This window comes from Leuciscus leuciscus (assembly GCF_965113295.1).
Source record: "Leuciscus leuciscus genome assembly, chromosome: 3".
NCBI lineage: Eukaryota > Metazoa > Chordata > Actinopteri > Cypriniformes > Leuciscidae > Leuciscus > Leuciscus leuciscus.
Genome location: NC_138727.1, coordinates 17,461,233 through 17,485,248, shown reverse-complemented (window position 1 = coordinate 17,485,248; position 24,016 = coordinate 17,461,233). Strand labels below are relative to the sequence as shown.

Here is a 24,016-nt window from a genome sequence, read left to right as displayed (position 1 = left end):
ACTTTTAAATGCATCATTATATTCAAATTGCAAACACATGAGGAGAGTCTCCGCATGAAAGACCCACGACTGGCAGATCAACGTGCAACTACATTTCTCTCCGAAACGATAAGAAATTAAATTAGATTGAATGGAGGATTTTAACTTTGACAAGATGATTGACAGGGCAGTTTACGGTGCCAGGACGCACGTGACAGATCTGTCCGTTAAAGATGACGAAGTAGTATGTCCCAAAGCTTGCCTACTCTTTTGCTACACACTCAAAAGTTTTTAAAAAAAGGCAGGAATTAAGAACTCTAAACTAATTTTAGCAAAAAATGGTTCTTCAGGATGATACGGTTCTAAATAGAAATGTTACTATGAGCGAAGAACCAAATTTTTTTTGAGTGTAGAAGAGACATTTGTTTGTTTGAAATATTTGTATTTATTACTTATCCTTTAGTATATTAACTTTGATTCAACTGGAAGAATTTGCTGGAAAAACATTGTTTTCTGCTCACGATTCCCAGTATGAATATGGCATACAAATTGCCATACTGAAATTCCCTACTGTACTGACAAGACGTTTAAACAGCTAGAGCAATTGACACACAAATGAATCCCCAGTGCACATATGTGTGCGGCCCCGTTCACACACAGGCATATCCCATAAGCCCTGATGTGTGGCATTGCCAGCTCAGACACAGCAGCAGGAGCAGCAGGCTCTCTCTACTGTTCTGTGTGACTGCTGATCAAAGTCTCATATTTAGCTTTTTGACTGCATGCGGATTATCTGCAGATCACTCGGTGTGAGCACAAGTTGCAGCACAGTTTATGAATATGTTTCATAGTTCGATGAGCACACATACTGTACATATACACATGGAATTACAAATGCAAAATAGGGCATATAGGGCACAAGTGACCTATATATATAATATACACGGGTCTTGTAGAGTCCATGCCTCAGCAGGTCTGTACTGTTTTGGCAGCAAGCGGAGGACCAACAGCATATTTGACAGGTGGTCATAATGTTTTGGCTCATCGGTGTATATATATGATCATATGTTTTCTCCTTCAGTGCACCTCTAAAATTCAAAACCATAAACACCTATAATATTACCTATAATATTCAGATAAATAGTATGTAAAGTTGTCATGAAACGGAAGTTGTGATAGTGTTCACTTGAAGTGACTTGTGATGTATATCTGAGTGAAACTGCTTCTCAAACAAGGAAAAAAATAGGATGGGACTTGATTTTGTCCATCGGGAATTGATTGGATCATTGGATTGTTGTGGTTTGCTATTGCTGTGATCTCATGTGAGTGACGGGTTGTCCCACCCTCACACCAATAAACAAGTCAAAGAGAAGAGAAGAGATGTTGCCGCAAGAGAAAGGGAAAGTTATTTTGATTAAAGATTATGGGGGAACATGAATAACAAAAAAATATAATAATGATGATGTGCACAATCATTTCTAATGAATAATGTAATATTCCATTAAAAATAATACAAATTAAATTTTAGTGGCGTAATTTCATCTTAAAAAGTGGTGTGTTATGGTGGTGCTAGGTATTTCATCTCCTTTAAATATTCATGATGAAACCTAAAATTATTGGAACTCCAAATATAATATTCAAGCTCCTTTACTATAGGACAACAAAGCAGCAGTGAGTATGTGACGTTGTCATGGCAAACAGATATTGCATACTGATTTCGTATAAGGAGAACTGCACTGAAAAGGTAGTTAGAAGCAAAAAATATAAAGTATAAACAATTTATACTAGGGCATCATCAGAGTTCAGCGTCAGTTCACTGCTATTTGTGTGTTGTTGTTTTTGTATGTGTTTTTTTTATACTAGCACATTTAATGAAACCAACAGCAACCAACTGTGTTTTCTGCAATATATAACATAATTTAAAGCAATTAAAATTTTCACAGCTAAGCAATCCTCCTTGCCTCCCTATTAAAATATTAAAATGTAGCATGTCATGGGAAAAATATTCCAAAAGCTGCACATCTATTATATTATATTTCTACCTTAAATTCATATCATTTTTAACTCCTGGATAATGATTTCATGCAATTTGTGTGCATAACTCTGGCATGTATTTTGTATATGGCATTATTTAATTAACTTCTTTTTCTCTTCGATCACACAGAGTGTGTGTACACACAGTCCAGAGTGTGCAGGTGCTGTGTTGATACTTAGGCTGTTTATTTTTTAGAAATGTGTGTGACAAGGTTTATAGATCAGGCCTGTCTGGTCAGTGCAAAAGTATTTTGCGTTACATATTAATTATTTATTAAAAATGACAAATTGATTTTTCATTGCGTTGTAAGCCTTCCACGTTAAATTTTTTTAATGGCTTTCAAAATGTGGTGGGTACAAATTCAACTTCAAAATCAGCAAAAAGTGGTCAGGACATGTCCCACTCGCTAATGACGCAGGTGGTATTAAATGACTAATTGTACAATTGTACATTATTGTGCTAATATTAAAGATACATAATCTTGAGCATATAATTGTACATATACTCAAGATGGGTTTTGTCATTGATGTTAAACACCATTGGCTGATAAAATCTGACTGTAGAGAATCATCTTTGTCTTAAAGGTTTTTTACAGAGAGTATTCTTGTTACCAATATCAATTGGACCTTTAATTGTTTTTGTTAGATTTTTTGTATAGATATTGTATAAATGTCTAAATTTCAGGTCTTTATGTGGTTCACAATGCTGATACATTCGTGGTGCTGTGTATGATCTTGTTATGTTTGAGATACAGTAGCTTGTTTTTATCAGGAATATCTGAATAGTGTGTCTGAACTAGATTAATGTATGCTTAGGTCAGTTCAGGGTTTCATTTTGATAAATTTGTATGTGCCAGGTTTATTTTCTTTTCTTTAATTACTAGACCAACTGTCTTTCTTCAGCAGGCTTTTTTGTAGTCAAGCAGCTTGAGTGTCCATCTGTCTATCCAAGTATACATGACAAAATATGCATTCGAAATATTCTGAAAGTATTTGTGGACAACACTAAAGGTTTTTTTTCTGATTAACATGTATGCTGGATGAATCGAAATATATACTATAGGTCTATTAGTCCGACTTTTCTAAAAAGAGACTGGCACGATTTCAGTTGGACTAAAAAGATTACATGACATGTTAAAAAATGATTTATTTAGTCCTTCGGAACCTTCAAATTGCAAGTAAACACACTTAATTCTCCAATTGATTTCTGTCTTAGTGGTTGCAGTGAAGATTTAGTGGCTTCTGTCAAAATGTAGTATCAACTAAAGACTAAATACTTCAGGTTGTTGGCAGTTAGTGTGTATATCATGTTTGCATAGATTTATAGTGCTTAAAAAGCCCGGCTGGCCCGAGTGGGCATCATTTGTATCTAATCCATTTCTTTCTCTTCAATGCTCAGTCACACATTCCCAGATCAGATGCGATTAAGCTCTATACTCTCAGACTAGTACAGTATATCAACCATTAGAACTACAGGCACTCTATAGTCCCCTTCCTATGATGTTAAGAATAAGAGAACTGAACTGAGAGAATTGTGGTATTGTTTTCCACTACGCGTCTCGTTGTTTATTTTGAGCGGTGTTGTAAATATTTGTGGCTGTTACTGTTTTTTTCTTCTTCTTTTTTTCAGTTTGCTCACAGTTTTCCAGAGGAGTTTATGCCATCTTTGGCTTCTACGACAAGAAGTCGGTGAACACCATCACGTCGTTCTGCGAGACGCTGCACGTGTCCTTCATCACGCCCAGTTTTCCAGCTGACGGACTCAACCAGTTTGTTCTGCAGATGAGGCCTGATATCAAAGGCCCTCTCATCAGCCTTGTGGAGTATTACAAGTGGGAGAAGTTTGCCTATCTGTATGACAGCGACAGAGGTAAACACTCTCTCTCTTTTGAGAAATGCATGCATTCTTTATCTTTTTTTCTCAGGCAAGGTCTTTCAGTGCTGCCTGCACACACGCATCAACACACATACACTAGAGAATTTAATCAATAGTCCTATTACTTTGTGGTGAAACGCCTCTTGGAGAAAGAGCATGTGAGTTGGGAGTGCTTACAGATAAGCACATTACAGTCTCTCTCTCGCTTTCTCTTTTTCATTCACTCACTCACTGGTTTTTGCTTTATTCACACCTGTTTTCTGTCATTTATTTGTATTTATTTTTTCATTACTTTATTTTGCAGGCTTTGTCTTTTATACCTAACCAGATGTGACATGACAAGTTTCTCTTGACCAGCAATTTATCTGTCCAACTGTAAAACTGCTGTGCAGAGTCATAGCCAATCAGATAATATTGTATAATACGTGTAATGTAGTGTTATGGGAAATCTGAAAAAATAGATAACGCAAAAATAGAATCCAAGCAATTTTCAAGTTTATCTTGTCATGTGTCACTTGTCCCACCCTCAGCTGATTAAGACACAATGTTTGGTTGGGTTTTTTTTGCATTATTGCATTTACCACTGGGCAATATATTTAGTATTCACAATTAAGTAACATTGTCAATTCTCTAATTTTAATGAATTTTTTTTTATACATTTTTTTTTATTACATTTTCTGAAGACTAGTTTCCCAAATCCTTTCTTCTCTGATGAGAGTGCCAGTGTTTCCAATGTCAAGTCAAGTCACCTTTATTTATTTAGTGCTTTTTACCATAGGCCTACAGATTGTTTCAAAGCAGCTTTAAAGTGATATTAGGAAATGAATGCAAAGAAAGATTGTTTTGGCTGTACAGCAACTCTAGAAGAAAGCCATTTTCCTGCTTAAGTAATGTGTCCATTTCTGTGAATTGATGTAAAGGTGTTTTTTAAAATGTATATATTTTAAAATGTTTCACAAATTATTTGACCAATAAATCTCCATAATTATTCGAGTTGTTACAGGAATCCAGCTGAAATCTAGCTTTATTACTGGATAAAGCCCTTTTCAATATTATTTATATTGCACTCATAAAGAGCAAAGCAAGAAAAACTTACATTCACTTTACAAATGACCATGACTTTTCCAGGCCTGGAAATCACAAATTTAAAATGTTCAGATATGTTAAGGTTTCCAGATAAGTTAAAAGTCAACTAAGTCAATTACAGTCTGTTTGGTTGAAATTATGGTTCTTCTGACTGAAAAAAAATAAAATAATAATCTCTTTTAAATAATTTCTGAGAAATACATACATATTTCTATGTAACAAGTATTGTAAAAAGGCTAACAAATATTGCATATCGTAACTCAGTCTTGGACATATTCTGTGAGCTCTCACCCACATTTTTTGGCAGTGTCAGAATGTCTGTCATTGCGACTATGTTGGCTGAATGTTTTCACTGTTGACTGGAGTGTCCGTTATATGCTGCATCTCTGGTTTAAGGCAGCGAAATAAATCTCTCCCCCAAGACCTAGATATGAAATCAACCGAGAGAGATAGAGAGAGGCAGAGGGGGAGAGATGTGCAGGAAGGAGGGAAGCTTAAGAGAAGAGGAGTACGAAAGGGCAAATGACCAAAAAAGAGAATGTTGTAATAAAGAGAGCGGGGAGGAGAAATGATAAATGAAGGAGAAAAGGTGTCTCAAGGGCCCCTCTAGTGCAATAAAAATACCTGATATCAAGGTCTTTGGGTGTAATTTGGAGTGTTGGTTGATTAAGGTAGAACAGTGGTTAAAACAGAGAGTAGCCGTAATTGCGTTTGAATCTCGTTTAAAAAGACACAGTGAAGCTAATAGACGTGGGGTTTTAAAGCAATTGCACTTTAGAAAGGTAATTAAAGCTTGAGCAGATTGATGAAAATTTTTATGAAGACATTTGATTTGAAGCACTCACATGCTGTGCATCTCTCTATGTAGGTCTGTCAACCCTGCAGGCAGTGCTGGACACAGCAGCAGAGAGGAAATGGCAGGTAACAGCCATAAACGTTGGAAACCTGAAGGATGAGTGGAAAGACGAGGCATATCGCTCCCTCTTTCAGGACCTGGAAAACAAGAAAGAACGGAGAGTCATCCTAGATTGTGAACAGGACAAAGTCAAGGACATTATGGAGCAGGTGAATGGCGTACTAAAAATACTTTACAATATACGTGTAAGGTCAGAAATGTAGTTAAAGAATGATGTATTGCGTACACCTTTAACATTCATTATGTGACTCTTTAATTAAATTGCTCTTGTGAACGACTTTTTTTTTTGCCTGCTTCCCCCTCAGGTCATTACGATCGGGCGACATGTGAAAGGATATCATTACATCATTGCAAATTTTGTAAGTTGTCAAGCATATATATATTTGTATTGCTGTCAGTTAAAGAAAAGGTTGAAAAATGAAAATTTTGTCTTCATTTACTCACCATCTACCTCTGAAAAAGGTACTCTCACAGTTATGAAACATTCTTCCAATAATGTTAATAAAACGTTTGTTCAAAGTTATCTGGTCTTTAATAATGTTCTCAAAACACTAGCACAAAACATTATTTATACATTGTTTATACAACTTCCGAAACGTTTAGTTGGATGTTCGTCTAACATTTTTTAAATGTTACTACTTGTTTGTTGAACATTAAAAAGTAATGTTCCCAAAATGTTTGCAGGATGATCAAATGGAATGTTCCCTTAATAATTGCATAACCACAAAAAAAAACTGGACATTTTGATCGATCAGAGAACATTCAGAAATAACATTTCCATCACTGCAAACATTAGCAAAACATTCTTAGAACATATTTTTGTTAGCTGGGTTTTTGTTCCAAATCCATATGACATTCATCAGAGTATGTTTGTGTGTATGTTGTGTGTGAGAAAATGAGTGAGTTAGCATTTTTGTTTGTGATACTAACAATACAATAGCGTGCATAACTTGAATTATGTTATTAGAAAGTGTGCCTGTGTGTGTGTTTTTCAGGGCTTTGTGGATGGAGATTTGTCCAAGATTCAGTATGGAGGAGCGAATGTATCTGGATTCCAGATAGTGGATTTTGATGACCCGCTTGTTGCTAAATTTGACCAGCGCTGGGAAGCACTGGAAGAGAAGGAGTACCCTGGAGCAGATAGCAGAATCAGGGTGAAGGAGTGCAAATATTTAAATTATGCTGCAATAAAGATGCGGCTCACAGCATTTTTGAACGTAGTCAACATCAAACCTCTATTTGTTATGAATGTTATATTATCTATCATAATGGCTCAGATATACTCATGGTGAAGTAGTCGGCACTCCAGTAAAGTCGCGTCATGTTCATTTATATATAACTTTATATAACTGATTCTGTAGAAGCAAGCAGCTTTACATAATTAAACATGAAAAAACAGTGGCAGTGTCTCTTTCAATTAGAATTATAACTTTAATTTCTACTATAAAGAGGCTCTCCAGTTCATTCATGTTTTTACTTGCGGACGTCTGACCTCGACTGACTAAACATTAATATTAAATAATTAACCGGGGAAGATTTCCACGTCAAAGAAGGCCGAGCCTCAGAGCGCACCCATCTATTATGTAATCACCACTGACCAATAGAGTGGTGCCTGTATGACGTCAGAACCCGAAAGTCTAATTCGCCGCTGGTTCATTCGCAGTTTTCCTATGGGGTTTTTTCTATATATGTGTAAAATAAAGACTGTAGTAAACATAACGTGACGATATTTTGACATTTTGTTCTACAACGTAAATTACACACACACACCCATAGCAAAAACGTGAATTTTGAAGCAGTTATGTTCATTTTTGAAAACGTACATTACATACATTTTAATAAGTAACTAGATAAGACAGCTTGTGTGGTGCGAGTGTGTGCAATTTACATTGTAGAACAAATCGTCAAAGTATCGTCAAGTAATGTTTATCACTGGCTTTATTTTACTCATAAAATGAAAAACCCAATAGGAAAATTTTGAAGGAACCAGCACTGAATTAGACTACCGGGTTCTCACGTCATACCTGCACCACTCTATGGTAGTTCGAAGATGTTTACCAGCTAAGGCAAACCGGAAAGTTCTCTTTGGCAAGCTTGTTTTCCCATACAAACTCTAAACGAACTTTGCTTTGGCCTGATTTTGTTAAAAATGACACCACACCATTTAGTTCTATGATTTCGCTTGAAGTATATCAGGGCCTTTAAACACCAAAAGAGACTTGTGGAATACATTTTTATGGTCTTCATATTTCTTTACCTTGCAGTACACTTCCGCTCTCACATATGATGCTGTGCAAGTAATGACAGAGGCATTCCGCTTTCTGCATAAACAAAGGATTGATATCAGTCGCCGTGGCAACAACGGAGACTGCCTGGCCAATCCTGCGGTGCCGTGGGCTCAAGGAGTGGAGATAGAGCGTGCTCTCAAACAGGTCCGCCCTTCCAACACATCACCAATGCCTGTTGTCTGTGTATGAGAACTTTAAGCCTTTTAACATTTGTGCGTGTGTTTGCTCAGGTGCGTGTGGATGGATTAACAGGGAATATTCAATTCGATCAGTACGGCAGAAGAGTGAATTACACAGTCAATGTCATGGAGCTGAAAAACAGTGGCCCTGTGAAGGTAACACAGACTGGAACTAAATCTCAGCTTTTTTCATGATCTTGATTATTTCTAGTAGGGATGGGAATTTGAAGAATTCTTACAAGATATTCTGATTTCAATAACACTTAATGAGACCAAATAATGATTCCTGCACCGCCGCCCTACAATAACGTCCTAATAATTAAATAATAAAAAATGAAAAAATAACTCAAGCAATACTCTTTCATAGCATATTTGGTAACACATTACAATAAGGTTCATTAGTTAACATGAACTAATGATGAACTGCACTTCTACAGCATTTAGTAATCTTTGTTAATGTTAATTTCAACATTTACTAATACATTATTAAAATCAAAAGTTGTATTAGATAACATTAGTTAATGCACTGTGAACTAACATGAACAAACAATGAACAGCTGGATTTTTATTAACTAACGTTAACAAAGATTAATAAATACAGTAACAAATGTATTGCTCATTGTTAGCTCATGTTAGTTAATACATTAACTAATGTTAACTAATGAACCTTATTGTAAAGTGTTACCGCATATTTTAATGTTTTTTGTTTGTTTTTCAAACTACCATCTTTATCTGTATCTGTATCTTTACCTACACTATAGTTCGAAAGTTTGAAGTCAGCAAGTTTTTGTTTTTTACTTAAGAAAATATTCAGCAAGGACATATTTAATTGATTAAAAATGACAGTAAAGACTTTAAAAGTAAAAACTTCTATTTCAAATAAATGCTGTTCTTTTGAACTTTCTATTCAACATTCATAATAATAAGAAATGTTTCTTGAGCACCGGTGTTTCATGAGAAATGCATGAATGATTTCTGAATAATCATAAGCCACTGAAGACTGGTAATAATGGATGTTGAAAATTCAGCTTTGCCTCAGAGGAATTAAAGTAATTACAATTTAAAATGTATTAAAAAAAGAAAATAATTATTTTTAATTGTTATAAAAATTCACAATAAAAGAAAAAAAATTCTTTATTTTTAATCAAATAAATGCAACCTTGTGAGCATAAGAGACTTCTTTCAACAACAAAAAAAGAAGGTTTGGCTGACTTCTGCAGAATGGGTTAAGTGTGTTTAACCAATTTGAAAGTACTACACTTTCATTGGTAGCTGAAAACATTGGCCTAATAAAAATATGCTTTTTTTAAAATACTGAATACATTAGGGGTATGTGGAATTTTAGGAAAGATGGGAAGTATTCTTTAGCCTTTGTGATACATTATAAGAACTGGTTAATAAAAGTAATTATTAAACCAGATCACACTGATTGTGAGGATGGGGGCAAAACAATATAAAGGTGTGTTGACAATTTATGGTCTTTGTCTTATTTAACTGCAAACAGTCTTTCTATTTCATCACATTCAAGTCAGACTTCAAGCAGACAGCCCAGTTCAAACATAATATCTGTTGGGTTTTTTTGGCACTGTTGATTCAGTCGGGCCACAGCACCACCACTGAATAGAGATGTAGGAAACACTGTCAGAATATTTTAGTACAGTCTTCTGTCTACATTTGCATAACAAATACAGACACTAAAGAGCCACTAACGGTACCCTATATCCAAAACAAAAACAAAAGAACAGTTCTGAATAAGGTTCTTGATTCCTAACCTTAACTCTTAGCACCTGGTAGATATTTGATTATTTGTGTTTTGTATTTTCAACAAAAGCGCATTTTCTATTTCATGAGTGTGTACTTTTTCTCAGATTGGTTACTGGAATGAGATGGACAAAATGGCAGTGACGAAATCTGACCTTTTCCCTAACGACACCATGGGAATGGAGAATAAAACTGTGGTTGTGACAACAATCCTGGTAAGAAATATTCCATGATATTCTATATCAAGAGTAATTGAAATCACTTAAATTTTGTAAATGTGTCAATATATTTCTCTGCATGTTGTAGGAGGCACCATATGTAATGATGAAAAAGAATGCAGAGTTATTCACGGATAATGAACGTTATGAAGGATACTGTGTGGACCTGGCTGCTGAGATTGCTAAGCATTGTGGGTTTAAGTATCAGCTGAGGATTGTAGAAGATGGAAAGTATGGCGCACGAGATTTTGAGACCAAGATCTGGAATGGCATGGTTGGGGAACTGGTGTATGGGGTGAGTAAAGCATACACTCACTCACACGGGTGCACTGTTGAGAAACAGTGAACAACAGCTCCAGGAAAATGTTATTTTCATCATACACTAAAGGTCAAAATATATTTCTGTTTTGTTGAAAGAAGCCTCTTCTGGATTTGCTTACCAAGGCTGCATTTATTTAATCAAAAATACAGTTAAACAGTAATATTGCGAAATATTATTAGAATTCAATTTTTCTATATTTTAAAATGTGATTTATTCCTGTGATGCAAAGCTAAATTTTCAGCACCATTACTCTAGTCTTCAGTGTCACATGACACATTAAAACATGTGTCACAGTGTCACACCTTCAGGAATCATTTTAATATGTTGATTTACTGCTCAAGAATCACTTTTTATTATTATCAATGTTGAAAACAGTTGTGCTGCCTAATATTTTGTGTAAACCGCTTTATACTGCCATTCAAAAGTTTGGGGAAAGTAATATAAAAAAATATAAAAAATAATACTTTTATTTAGGAAGGATGCATCAAATTAGTCAAAATTGACCGTTAAGACATTTATAAAGTTACCAAGAATTTCTGTTTCAAATAAACGATATTCATTAAACTTTGTATTCATCAAAGAAGCCCGGAAATTTTTTTATCACAGTTTTAACAACCATTATCAATAACTGAAACACAAATTCTTAGGATTTCTTAAGGACACTGTGATACTGAAGACTGGAGTAATGGCTGCTGAAAAATCAGCTTTGCCATCACGGGAATAAATTCAATTTCAAAACATAATAAAATAGGAAAAAGTTATATAATAATATTTCACGACTTTTACTGTATTTTTTATCAAATGGTGAGCAAAAGAGTCTTCTTTCAAAATAAAATCTTAAAGTTTTCCTGTAGTCAATCATTTTATCCCTTAAAACTCATCTTTGATCACCAAAATGACATATTTAAGCGTTTTTTTCCTTCTTCATGCCTTAAAATAGCTTGAATGTAACTCTACACCCTTGCCTCATTTAGTATACGTGGTTCTATGAATATGCAAATTAGCCCCGCCTCCACTCAGAGAACCAGCTCAGAGAACCACTCATTGACCTGATTGGTTACAAGGTAGTTTGTGACGTCAGAAACACTTCAAACCGCGGTTTTGAGACTGTCTTTGGTTCATTTATATCAATAAAAAAAAAAAAAAGAAAAAAAAAGAGACTGTCTTTGGTTCACTGCAGTTTTAAGGAGAAAATACTCAGCAATGGTGCTGACATGTGAATTTACACATGGTTTGTCTTAAAGCATATAAAAACACCACATAGATGTATAAACAATACTAAAACCTTGATTTTCACCACAGGGGGACTTTAATTATTCAAAAAAAATTACCGTTAGTGTACATCTCTTATATATGTGTGTATGTCTCTCATTTACCCAATTCCTCTTCTCTTTACTGTTGACAGAAAGCAGACATAGCTGTAGCTCCTCTCACCATCACTTTGGTCAGAGAGGAGGTGATCGACTTCTCGAAACCTTTCATGAGTCTTGGCATATCCATTATGATCAAGAAACCACAGAAATCCAAGCCGGGTGTCTTCTCTTTCCTGGACCCATTGGCCTACGAGATCTGGATGTGCATTGTATTCGCCTACATTGGAGTCAGCGTTGTACTCTTCCTTGTTAGCCGCTTCAGCCCTTACGAGTGGCACACTGAAGAGTTTGAGGATGGGCAGCTGGGCCCTAGCGAATCTACAAACGAATTTGGCATCTTTAATAGTCTATGGTTTTCTCTGGGCGCTTTTATGCAGCAGGGATGCGATATTTCGCCAAGGTTGGTGCGTGCAGTGAGCGCTAATGCTAGCTGGCTAGCGCGTGGGGTGTGCTTTCGTCTTTGTGCACCAACAGTTTTCCCACCATTGCCGTGGTTTGTGTATGTTCACGCTCCTGCAGTTCTTGCTTCGTATCCATTTCCATTGGAAATAATCTAGATGTTATTTAACTTGTAAAATATCGTATTATTATATGTAAGTTATAGTAACTTCAGTGTTCCATGGGTAAGAAGAAAGAGCTAACACAGGATTAGAAATGTTTAATCGAAGTTGTGGTTTAAAATTTGGTTGAACATTTCTTCTGTGAACATATACTCATCCGGCTGGGAACAGTAAAGTGCACAAGGTCGCCGTTTCCTGCCCTCTTGGAGTGGTACCGTGTTTCGGCTGCATATTCCCCATTTTCTCCAAAGTAAAGGGGTTTCTTTCTTTCTTTCTTTCTTTCTTTCTTTCTTTCTTTCTTTCTTTCTTTCTTTCTTTCTTTCTTTCTTTCTTTCTTTCTTTCTTTCTTTCTTTCCTATCTTTCTTTCCTATCTTTCTTTCTTTTGAAATATTACAGTAACACCATGCTGGTTCTGTTGGTGGTGCATGTGAGTGTTTGTGTGTGGCTGACTCTGTTTGCTGTGTGTAGGTCCCTGTCTGGTCGTATAGTTGGTGGCGTGTGGTGGTTTTTCACCCTCATCATCATCTCCTCCTACACGGCTAACCTGGCTGCCTTTCTTACTGTGGAGAGGATGGTGTCACCTATCGAGAGTGCCGAAGACCTGGCCAAACAGACTGAGATTGCCTATGGGACATTGGATGCAGGCTCCACCAAAGAATTCTTTAGGGTGAGTGAACCAAAGTGGACTTTAATTAATTTGTTAGGGCTGCAGACAGCCTAACTTGCCATGGATAATATGTCATGTGGTGTAACCATCAAGTAAAAAAAAAAATTAACACATTGTCCTTAGACCTTAGATACATATGAGTGTACAAATAATCATTTTCCAGAACGTTTTTACAAATCATGAATTATTAATTCACAAATAGCATTGTTTTTTTTTTGTGGGTTTGAACTAACCTTGTCATGTCATGAAAAGATCAAATTATCTGATATTTTGAGACTTATTGACCCTGACACATGAGGGTCAAGACTTTGATTTGACAGACAAATATTTTTCAAATATTTCCAATATTTTTCAAATATTTCCAATATTTTTCAAATATTTCAAATATTTTTCAAATATTTCAAATATTTTTCAAATATTTCAAATATTTCAAATATTTTAGAAAAACTGCTTAATATTTACTAAGTAATAATAATAAAAGATTATGCCAATGTACTAAATAAAGTTTTTTTAATTATATTTTTTATTAAATTAAATTGAATTGAATTTGTTTTATCTTTGTTAGAATTAATCGCCTTTAAAAATATCAAAATGAATTTTAATTTAGATATTAAATACATGTTCATCTTTGAAGAAGTGTATTTAAGTCATTGTATGTTGTGCATTTAAATAATGAATTGCATTGTAATGTATTTTTGAATAAATTACTAGATGAAGGCAAAAAAAAAAAAACATCATGTCATTGATTGACCTATTTTTTATATTCAGATCTAGAATGAAAAAGTTGACATTGCTAAGCCTCATTTCCTCACAACTTTGAATCTAAACCTTTCCTTTTCTTTGTCTCTATTTTTTTTGTCTCTGTCTTTACTTTAACCAGAGATCCAAGATTGCTCTCTTTGACAAGATGTGGCAGTACATGAAGAGCGCAGAACCTTCGGTGTTTGTTAAAAACACAGTGGAAGGCGTTTTGCGTGTCCGGAAATCCAAAGGCAAATATGCCTACCTTCTGGAGTCCACTATGAATGAGTACATCGAACAGCGCAAGCCCTGTGACACCATGAAGGTCGGCGGGAACCTTGACTCTAAAGGCTACGGCATCGCTACACCCAAGGGATCTGCTTTAAGGTGGGTGGAGTAGTATAACAATATGGCCCATGTTGTTATAGTATCCCACCTACCCTGATGTAGGCCGGGGGTCCCCTTTTAAAATGAGGTAAACTAGGTAATAGCAGCTCTGAGTGTAGGGATGAGTGGTAACCTAAGCATAAACAGCAGTGTAGAGAGTTACCAAGGAAACTGGAGAGATAGTGAGGGCTTTAGAAAGTCTAGCTGACAGGAGACAAGCAGGTTACCTAGCAACCGGTGCTCTCGAGAAGGATGGCATAGAAAATGGAGTATAATGTAGTGTTGAACAAATCTTACCATAAGCTTAATAAGAAGTCAAGTTGTAAGATTTTAATAGGAAGCAAGTGAGCACCATAATAAAATTGCACAATGAATTGAGATTATATAAAACATTAGTAGGGCTGTCAGATAATTAAAATATATATTTAAATTAATTTAATAATTTTTTGTAGTTAACACGTTAACGCATTCAATTCCTTTTTTGAGAAAAGAAAAGTTCAATATTAAGTGTAATTACTGAGTGTGGTAATTAGTGGAAATATGTCTATAGATATATCTGCAATAAATAATGTAAAAATTTTCATATACTTTATGGACTTAATCTTACATGTGATATTTTATACTTAATGAGCTTGATAACTAACAGTGCAGTAAGCAATTATTTCTTAAAATTCAACTCAAAATGTTCCTACTGAGCACGAAAACTGAAAACTACTGAAATCCATTGTATTACAAAACCGATATCCGATTAAAGAAAAATGCTTAAATATTGGGAAAAAATATTGACAAAACCGATTATCGTTTGATCTCTACAATTGAGTCAGGGGAGTGGTGATTAAGCCGAAACACTCTGCCTGTCAATCATTTTGTTTGTTTGCTGATATATGAGAAGTGCGTTAACGGCGTTAAACATTTAATTAATTGCCTGTGTTACCATTATAATTTTGACAGCCCTAAACATAATAGATTAGCTCATGTGATTCTTTTCCAGGAATTACCAGGTCTACTCGTGGAGCTCACAGTAGATAAATGAAGAGAAGGTTTCAGATGTGCCCCCCCCCCCCCCCCCCCCTCCAATAGTCTACAATTTCTGAAGCCTTGTTTTCTCCCGTTTTGCTGATAATCGACTGCCATGTGTTCAATGAAGCAAACATTGGCAAACGGTTGAACTATTTATAGTTATTAACTATATTGCTAATAGCTTTCTACCCCCTCTAAACCAAAGCATAGTGTAGTAGTTAAAAACCGGGGACAAGATTTACACTTAGTACCAAAGAGCTAATATGCTTTAACCCCTTCTACTCATGTTTGCCATTAGCATCTGTTTTATTGAATGCATGTCTGTTCTTAATGACTGAAGCAATGGCCTCTTGCAACCAGACTGTTTTGTTATGACAAAAGCTATTATTGATAAGCAGTAATAATCAATGCATGCGTTTGGGCACTTGAATTTTGAATGGTCGCCATAAGCATTACAGAATGTTTAAGCTGATGATTCAGAGGCTGAAAACAGTAACTTGATTATGAATGCATTTGATGATGCACTGTTTGAACTATGCATGCTGTCTTTCTTGATACATCTAACCAGATTTGTTTGCCTCAACGCTTAAATTGTTTTCTGCTAACTGATTTGAGGATATGTATGTGCGGTTGTGTAATAACTGATACTATTGCTGATCCTCCTCTGTTCTAGCCTCCTGCCACAAGAGTTTGAGTTTAAAAAATAACTCTTAAAGCTCGACCACCTTACATTTTAATGGGTTGTTTAACATGATTTTGATTGGTTGGTTGATTTGATTGATTGATGGATTGTCTAACCCAATGTTCCATTCATTCTATGCAACTTGTGGGGGGCGTGGCCCGCTGCAGCCCCGCCCCCCCTCATGCTGTCTGACAAGTATGTTTTATCGTTTGTTTAAGAAACGCGGTAAACCTTGCAGTGCTAAAACTGAACGAGCAGGGGCTTCTGGATAAATTGAAAAACAAATGGTGGTACGACAAAGGAGAGTGCGGCAGCGGAGGCGGGGAGTCAAAGGTCAGACCCGTGCTTGGGACATATGGGTAAAAAATGAAATGAACAAAATGCAAATGAGCAAGAAGCACAACCAGTTGTCCCAGGAAACAAGCCGAGGCACCTTCTAACTTGATTATCCTATCAATTAGCCAACGAGAGCTTTCAGTAAGACACATCTACACTAAAATAAAATCTAAACTACCTAAAAAAACACATTCCTAGAGGTAAAAGGCTTGTTGACGGGCGCTGTTTCTGCTTTCTGCTCAAGGCGATGAGTCTGTGCACATCTGGCACGGCAAAGCCGCGTTTGCCGACTGCCAAATGGAGCGCAGACTGCCGATCGCCACCACGCTCAGGGCTGAATCATTACCAGCGCTGTTAGCGAGTGCAAATGTTACTGACAATAACATAAAATAACATTGATAATGTTATTTATGTTATTTCCCATACGCGAAGAACGCCAGTAAACCTTGCAGTATTGAAACTCAGTGAGCAAGGCATCTTAGACAAGCTGAAAAACAAATGGTGGTACGATAAGGGAGAATGTGGAGCCAAGGACTCTGGAAGTAAGGTCAGTCAATGCAGGGAGCGTGTGTGTGTGTGTGTGTGTGTGTGTGTGTGTGTGTGTGTGTGTGTGTCTGGCAGGGCTGGAATGTGTATGTGTGTGTGCATGAAAACTTGTGGAAACACTGTCTCAGTTTGGGTGATCCAAATCCAAGCATCAACAGACTGAGTGTGTGGGTCTTTGTGTATTCGAGAGGAAAAGAGTATGAAAGCGATACGAAAGGAAGCTTGTACAAAAAAGAATTACAGCCTATGGTAGTGTGTGTGTGTGTGTGTGTGTGTGTGTGTGTGTGTGTGTGTGTGTGTGTGTGTGTGTGTGTGTGTGTGTGTCAAAGCAAGTCCCCCACACAGATTTACCACCGCATGAATCAGAGCCTGACCTGTGTATACAATCAATGATGCCTATACAAGCAGGGTGATATAAACACAGTAATGCATGCAAGAGACACATAGCGAAGTCATATTTTATATGCACTATTGTGTGTACTTGATCCACATTCCCCTCACACACAAACACTAAACTCATACCTGTATAGGCTCAGAATTTCCTTGTGCTCCTTTGTATTTGTGTGCTTTATTGACAACTTGTCCTGTTACTTTTTATTTTTTGTTTCTTACACTCTTTCTTTCTCCCTCCTATCTCTCTTTCTCTTTCCCATGCGGTCTCTCCTTCTCCCTCACCAATGCTGTAAATGTTGTTTGTATATTTGCCTTTTACTTCAGCTGTCTTTAATTGCAATTCTGTAGGTGGCGTCTTTTTTCCTTCTTTATGTGCACACACTGCACCGCACTGTCCTGTTGTACTTTTGTAGCCGTCTGTGTATTCTATGTGATTTACTGTTAGACACTCATATACACATTTAATATTGTATTGTTTTTGTAGTCTATTGAGAGCAGTTAACTTTAAATTTATAATGTGTCATAAAATTAAAAGTTTTTAAATATACAGTGATAATCAGTAGTATTGACATACTGTCATCCTTTCTCTCCCTTATTTTTGACCTTTGTCCTTCACCTCTTGCAGGAGAAGACAAGCGCCCTCAGCCTGAGTAACGTTGCGGGCGTCTTCTACATCCTGGTGGGCGGCCTCGGGTTGGCCATGCTGGTCGCTCTGGTGGAGTTCTGCTACAAGTCTCGCGCGGAGGCCAAACGCATGAAGGTTGCCAAGACTCAGGCTCTAAATCCCTCCTCTTCCTCGCAGAATTCTCAGAATTTTGCTACTTATAAGGAAGGGTACAACGTTTATGGGCTGGAGAGTGTTAAGATCTAGTGGGGTAGGAATGGCAGAGGTTATATTTTTGTCGTTTGTTCACTGTTTTTTTTTTGTCATTTTTTTATCGTATGCCTAGCGCTTCATCGCCACTACACGAATCTCTAGGCATCACACTGGCACGCATTTGTCAAAGATTTAAAGGGGTCATATCATAGTTTTCATGTCCCAATTTCTTTGTTTTTCCCTGAGGTCCACTGGAAAGATTTAATTTTAGGCAGTAATTTAGTTGTATGTAAGTTTTCCTCTTTGCTTTGAGCCTTAAGCCGCCTTTCCACTGCACATGACAAACGATAGCCGATGGACCAGAAGTCATCATTTGCTATGGGGAGTCGCACAGGGGCTTCGTGGGGTGCCGACCATCTGCGATTGCGGAATTTTGAGATCCTATTTGAGCTTTGGATGCGTTAAAAAATTTGAACTTTTGCAACTACACCGTATGCGACATGCCGACCAGATGTGGTGTATCACTCTTTCCCAACACTGGGATCCTTTGGAAGTATCATCAGTTAATTGGCATAATAGCATCATTCTGCTTCCTCCTCTTTATTACTTCACTGCAACATGCAGATCAAGTTTCAAAACAGCACAGGCATCACTGAAGTGTAAATATGGGCAGTCATGTCTTAATTTATACATTTAGTTTACATCAGAAATACTATTTTGGAAAGGATTTTTGCATCTTACTTTCAGTAGATGGTCTTGTTGGAATAGAGAGGGAGTTTGCTGTTTTGAAACATCAGTATATACTACAGATATACTACAGTAATATAGTATATTAAACTACACTACCATTAAAAAGTTTGTGGTCGGTACGATTTTTTTTATTATAATTTTTTTATTTTGCTTATTGAGGCAGCATTTACTTACAAAAAAATACATATCAAGAGTAATATTGTGAAACAATTGTTTTCATTTTAATATATTTTAAAATGTAATTTATGATGGCAAATTACTGTGATGGCAAAGCTGAATTTTCAGCACCCATTAGTCTCCCGTGACACATGATCCTTCAGAAATTATTTGAATATGCTGATTTAGTGCTAAATAAACATTTCTTCTTATTATCGATGTTGAAAACAGTTGTGCTGCTCGTCTTTACTGTCACTTTAGATCAGTTTAATGCATCCTTTCTGAATAAAAGTATTGACTTCTTTTTTTTTTTTATCTTACTGACACCAAACTATTAAATAGTAGAGTATATCAAAAGATAAAGGAAAATTAGATTTTTCATGATATGACCTCTTTAAAAAACAGTATCACACAAGCAATTGTTTGACAGCACAGTTTTGATATGGTGCCTAAAAGCTTGGTGCGTGATTAAGATTGAAGATTAAAGAAATATTGTAAAGGTGGACAAGGGATAAACAGAGGGAGGGTAAAATAGATTGAAGGAATCAAAAGATGGAGGATTCATAGATGGAAAAAAAAAAAATATATATATATATATATATATATAATATATATATTAGCTCATTTCGTTCAGCTAGAGTGACATCATTTTCCGTTTTTTTATCATCATTGACGCTTGTGGTTGTTTGTGAATTGGCTGCACCGCTTGCTTTTGATATAATGCTCCGTCATCTTAGTGCGAGACCCATTAGCTGTCAGTCATTCTCCACCCCATCTGCTCCTCATAAACATCTACAGTTTATATAAAATAAAAAAAATTGTATTTCATGTAAGATGCACTGTATAACGTTAATGAATGTTTATTTGTTTTCTTTCTCTCTCATGTGTGTGCATTTGGGTGTGAATCTGTGTATTTATATATTCCGTGTGTGTGGGTGTGTGTTTGGTAACAGATGACGTTCACAGATGCTATGCGCAGTAAGGCCAGGTTGTCTATAACGGGCAGTACAGGGGAGAATGGGCGAGTGCTGACTCCAGACTTCTCTAAAGCCGTCCATGCTGTGCCGTACCTGAGACCTGGCATGGCAATGCCTCTGAGTGTGAGCGAGATGTCCTGAGTGCCTTACATACACATTACACACACACACACACACACACACACACACACACACACACACACACACACACTGGTGCAAGCATGCTGTACCCCCACTTTCATACAAATCAAACACACGTGTACATATTCTTACACACATAGACACTATATATATATATATATATATACACACATATATATATACATATATATATATATGTATGTGTTAGTTAATTATTTCATATACAATGAATCACACACATGATGTCAGATCCATACATGCATAGTAACACTTTAACACATATGTTTACTGTTCAGTGGAGTCATATTTTGATCAACGGTCATGTGTACAACTCACATTTGCAAAAACATGCTGACAAGACACATAAAAAAGGTATACAGGCTCATTGCTGTGTGTACATATGCAGACAACTTCACAAACCTTCTGTAGCCACACTTCTATAAAGTTTCTTGTTGTGTACATTTTACATAACTGCTTTATGTAAGTTCTCGTTTTGTCACACACTTGCATACGCGCATAAAATATGACCTCATTTTGCTCATATATTCACTCACACAAACACACTTCATTTTTCATCTACGTTTTTTCACATTGTAAGTGATAACATTGCAATGCTGCACTAAGGAACATTACACATTGAAAATAATTCCAATGGGAAAAGCTCGACACCTGTTTCCATAGCAACATGTTTTTGGAATCTCTGATTCTTAAGAACTCAAGCACACGAAACATCTGCATCAAATGTGATTTTGTTTACTCAATCTACATGATATATTAAAAATGTTTGAAGAATCATTTCTTATTATATGAGATATGTATAATAAATTATGTATATAAGTACACTTTTGTTTATTAGATGTTAATGTTACCATGCAAATGCTTGACTTAAAGAAAAAAACAAAATGATTTGAGTAGTTTTGTTTCTCCTCCTCACTGGTTTGATTTCTTGTGATGTTAATTTTTTGGATCACTGTGTTCGGATCCGTTTTTCTTGCCTATGGACGATGCAAGCAGTAGTTTTATAATTGTCTTTTAATTTAAAAAAAGAAGAAAATCTTTAAATAATATTTTACCTTCTGCATTTCACCATTTAGATTATATATTGAAATTGTTATATTAAGATGGATCTGCATATGAATATATGAACTTCATAATATATTACGATATCCCAAAATGCCAAATATTGCAGTGGGCCAAAATATGTCAAGGCATTTCAGATGCATTTATTAATATTGTCTCTTTATGGGGAAATGTAAAGACTGAAAATTAGCACCCTTTACCCAAGGGTTTGTTATTTATGTCACTGGCTTTTTTTGTTTTGTTTTGTTTTGTTTTTCATATCAAATGCGTTGTATTTTAATAAGGTGCACTACGATATGCAGTTTTAACTGTGAAAAGCATGACAACCTTTAGTTATGTTTGTTTTTATAAAAGCAATGATTAAGTATATCACTGATATTAATTAAACTAGGTATTTAATTTTCGTAGTCCAGTTATGACTTGAAGACTAAGAGATGGAGAGGATTACAGATAGTTATATTGATAATTACATTGATAAAGTATAAGCCAATCACCCTTTTCTATGCCATGCTGTGTGGAACTGAAATCTTGTTCATTAGTTTTATATGTATATGTACTGTACATGTAAATAGAAACCATTCATGTGTATAACTTAAAATCTTGGATGATACACAAATTCACGCACACAAAGAGGATTGCTCATATTGTGCATTTGGGAGTACGCTTGGGAACCTATGAGCGAAGTACCAAGCTCTCTCATACAGTCACACAAATGGACTCATCATCACTAGCATCATTTCAGTTGGAAAGTCTGTCATGGGATGAAATGGAGGACATTTTTCTAAATGGAATGTGGACTGATTGCTTTATTTTTTGGAATCTTTTGGAATAAACAGAGACTGAGAATCCTCTGATATTCTGTTTTACTCTGTTTCATGGAAATGAGAAAGGAGGGGGTTGACAAGCATGTCAGCTGTTCACACATAATTTCACATCCTGGGTCCAAAATTAACACAGAAGATGAAAACATTTTAGGAATCTAGGATTCCTCTTTCTTTCTTTTCTTACAAAGCATGTAGTAACATTAAGTTATGAGCAACAAAATGTGTCATCATGATTTTGTGACAGGTGCAGCTTCACAGAAAGGCGGCGCCTGCTGCAACTCAACTAAACAATTCCATTAGGACTAAAATGTATTTTGAATAGTTTAAAATAAATTTTCATGGCCTATAAAGAAAATTACTGTTATTCTCAATTTACATACCATTGGCAGATGTGGCAAAAAATAAATCTAGACCCTGCTCTGATCTAATGAAAAGGGTTTGTTGATTTGTTCAAGCTAATGTGCTTTGAGCAGCTCAGATGCACAGGAACAGATGTGGCCTTGTTCAGTGTTTACTGGGGACACATTAGTGTTGTGCTTCTATGTACTCATAAACAAGCTATAGTATTTGAATATTGATTCTTGTTTCTGATTACCTGACTATCCTTTGGGGGGAGGAAAATTGCCAAAATGTATATGTGTGCGTTCTTAGTGAAAGACCAATGGCTACTGCCTGATGTTAAGATGATGCCATGTTATTGTTCTGGCACACACACACACACACACACACATTCTCTTTTCAGGCAAGGCTCCCAGGGAAACAGACTGGCACAGCATCTGCAGCTCGGCAGTTGAGTTTCCTCTTGCTGTGCCTAGTTCCATATTACCTTTCTCAGCCAATAAGAAATCAGTAATCTCCTGTTGCCAAACAAAGTTGAGTCTGTTGCAGCCAATTAACATTTAGCATCAAATCAATTTAGGTATCAAGTATTAGTACATTTAGGTATCAGTTTGTAATCATGGTTGCGTGCATGATTGCACATTTTAACATGTATTCATTGCACTCAATGCATCTAAGCCCACTGTTTTTATTTGTTATTAAGCATATTGTATTTAATAGGGGTACCCCTGGGTTCAGTGCTGGGTCCAGTCCTCTTCTCAATATACACAACATAGCTGGGACCTTACATCCAGGCACATTGGTTTTCATACCTCTGCTGCACTGATACACAGCTCTGCTCTCATTCCAGCCTGACAATTCCACAAGGGCTGCAACGATCTTGAATGAATGAACATGACCTTCAGCTCAGCTAAGCCAATACAGAGCTCCCCATCTTCCCAGCCAGCTTGGTAATACATCACAGTTTAGCTATGCTCATCAACAATAACACTATCCAGGATTATGGACCAGGCCAGTGCCTTGGGGCCTCAGACTATCAAGGGCCTCCAAAGTCTTGAAGTCCTAGTCTTCCAAAGGATCTGAATACTAGAGCCCCTGGGTCGCTCTGCACATATGGCAAGGGATGGGGCCCCAGATTCTTTAACACCACTAGGGGCCCTGGTCCCATCAACAAACAGCACAATAGAGTCCCTGAAATTAGACTATTTTTTGTACAATGTTAGCTACCAAAACATATGGTTGCTCCAGCGATTATCGTTGTGGTTCTGCGCATATGCTTAAAGGGGTCATTGGATGCCCATTTTCCACAAGTTGGTATGATTCTTTAGGGTCTTCATGTAAAGTTTGTAACATACTTTTGGTTAAAATTCCTCAAAGGTTGTGTAAAACAACACCCTTTTTACCTCCTCAAAAACAGCTCTGTTCACAGCGACCCGTTTCGGTGTCTCTTTAAATGATAATGAGCAACTGCTCACCCCACCCCTCTCTTCTGTGGGGGGTGTTGACACAAGACACATAAAGTGCTACCTTGGCAGACAATATACAAATGGCTGAGGGTGGAAATATG

The 24,016-nt window shown here is 36.4% G+C and overlaps 1 protein-coding gene across 4 annotated transcripts in view; it reads left to right on the top strand.

Annotated features, from left to right (window-relative positions):
- The window catches only part of gria2a (glutamate receptor, ionotropic, AMPA 2a), a 41,339-nt gene extending 19,176 nt beyond the window's left edge, over positions 1 to 22,163 (top strand). The window contains exons 3-16 of one of the 4 annotated variants that reach the window (XM_082164671.1): positions 3,644 to 3,883; positions 5,844 to 6,040; positions 6,197 to 6,250; positions 6,887 to 7,045; positions 8,156 to 8,323; positions 8,410 to 8,514; positions 10,227 to 10,334; positions 10,426 to 10,632; positions 12,065 to 12,432; positions 13,062 to 13,260; positions 14,141 to 14,388; positions 16,859 to 16,973; positions 17,991 to 18,125; positions 20,042 to 22,163. In XM_082164671.1, the coding sequence (XP_082020797.1) occupies positions 3,644 to 3,883; positions 5,844 to 6,040; positions 6,197 to 6,250; positions 6,887 to 7,045; positions 8,156 to 8,323; positions 8,410 to 8,514; positions 10,227 to 10,334; positions 10,426 to 10,632; positions 12,065 to 12,432; positions 13,062 to 13,260; positions 14,141 to 14,388; positions 16,859 to 16,973; positions 17,991 to 18,125; positions 20,042 to 20,206 (2,468 nt within the window). In that variant the 3' untranslated portion in view covers positions 20,207 to 22,163. Of the gene's footprint in view, positions 1 to 3,643; positions 3,884 to 5,843; positions 6,041 to 6,196; positions 6,251 to 6,886; positions 7,046 to 8,155; positions 8,324 to 8,409; positions 8,515 to 10,226; positions 10,335 to 10,425; positions 10,633 to 12,064; positions 12,433 to 13,061; positions 13,261 to 14,140; positions 14,389 to 16,308; positions 16,424 to 16,858; positions 16,974 to 17,990; positions 18,241 to 20,041 lie in introns of all 4 variants that reach the window. The other 3 variants (XM_082164670.1, XM_082164673.1, XM_082164672.1) reach the window with 3 other exon arrangements.
- Positions 22,164 to 24,016: the final 1,853 nt, after the last annotated feature.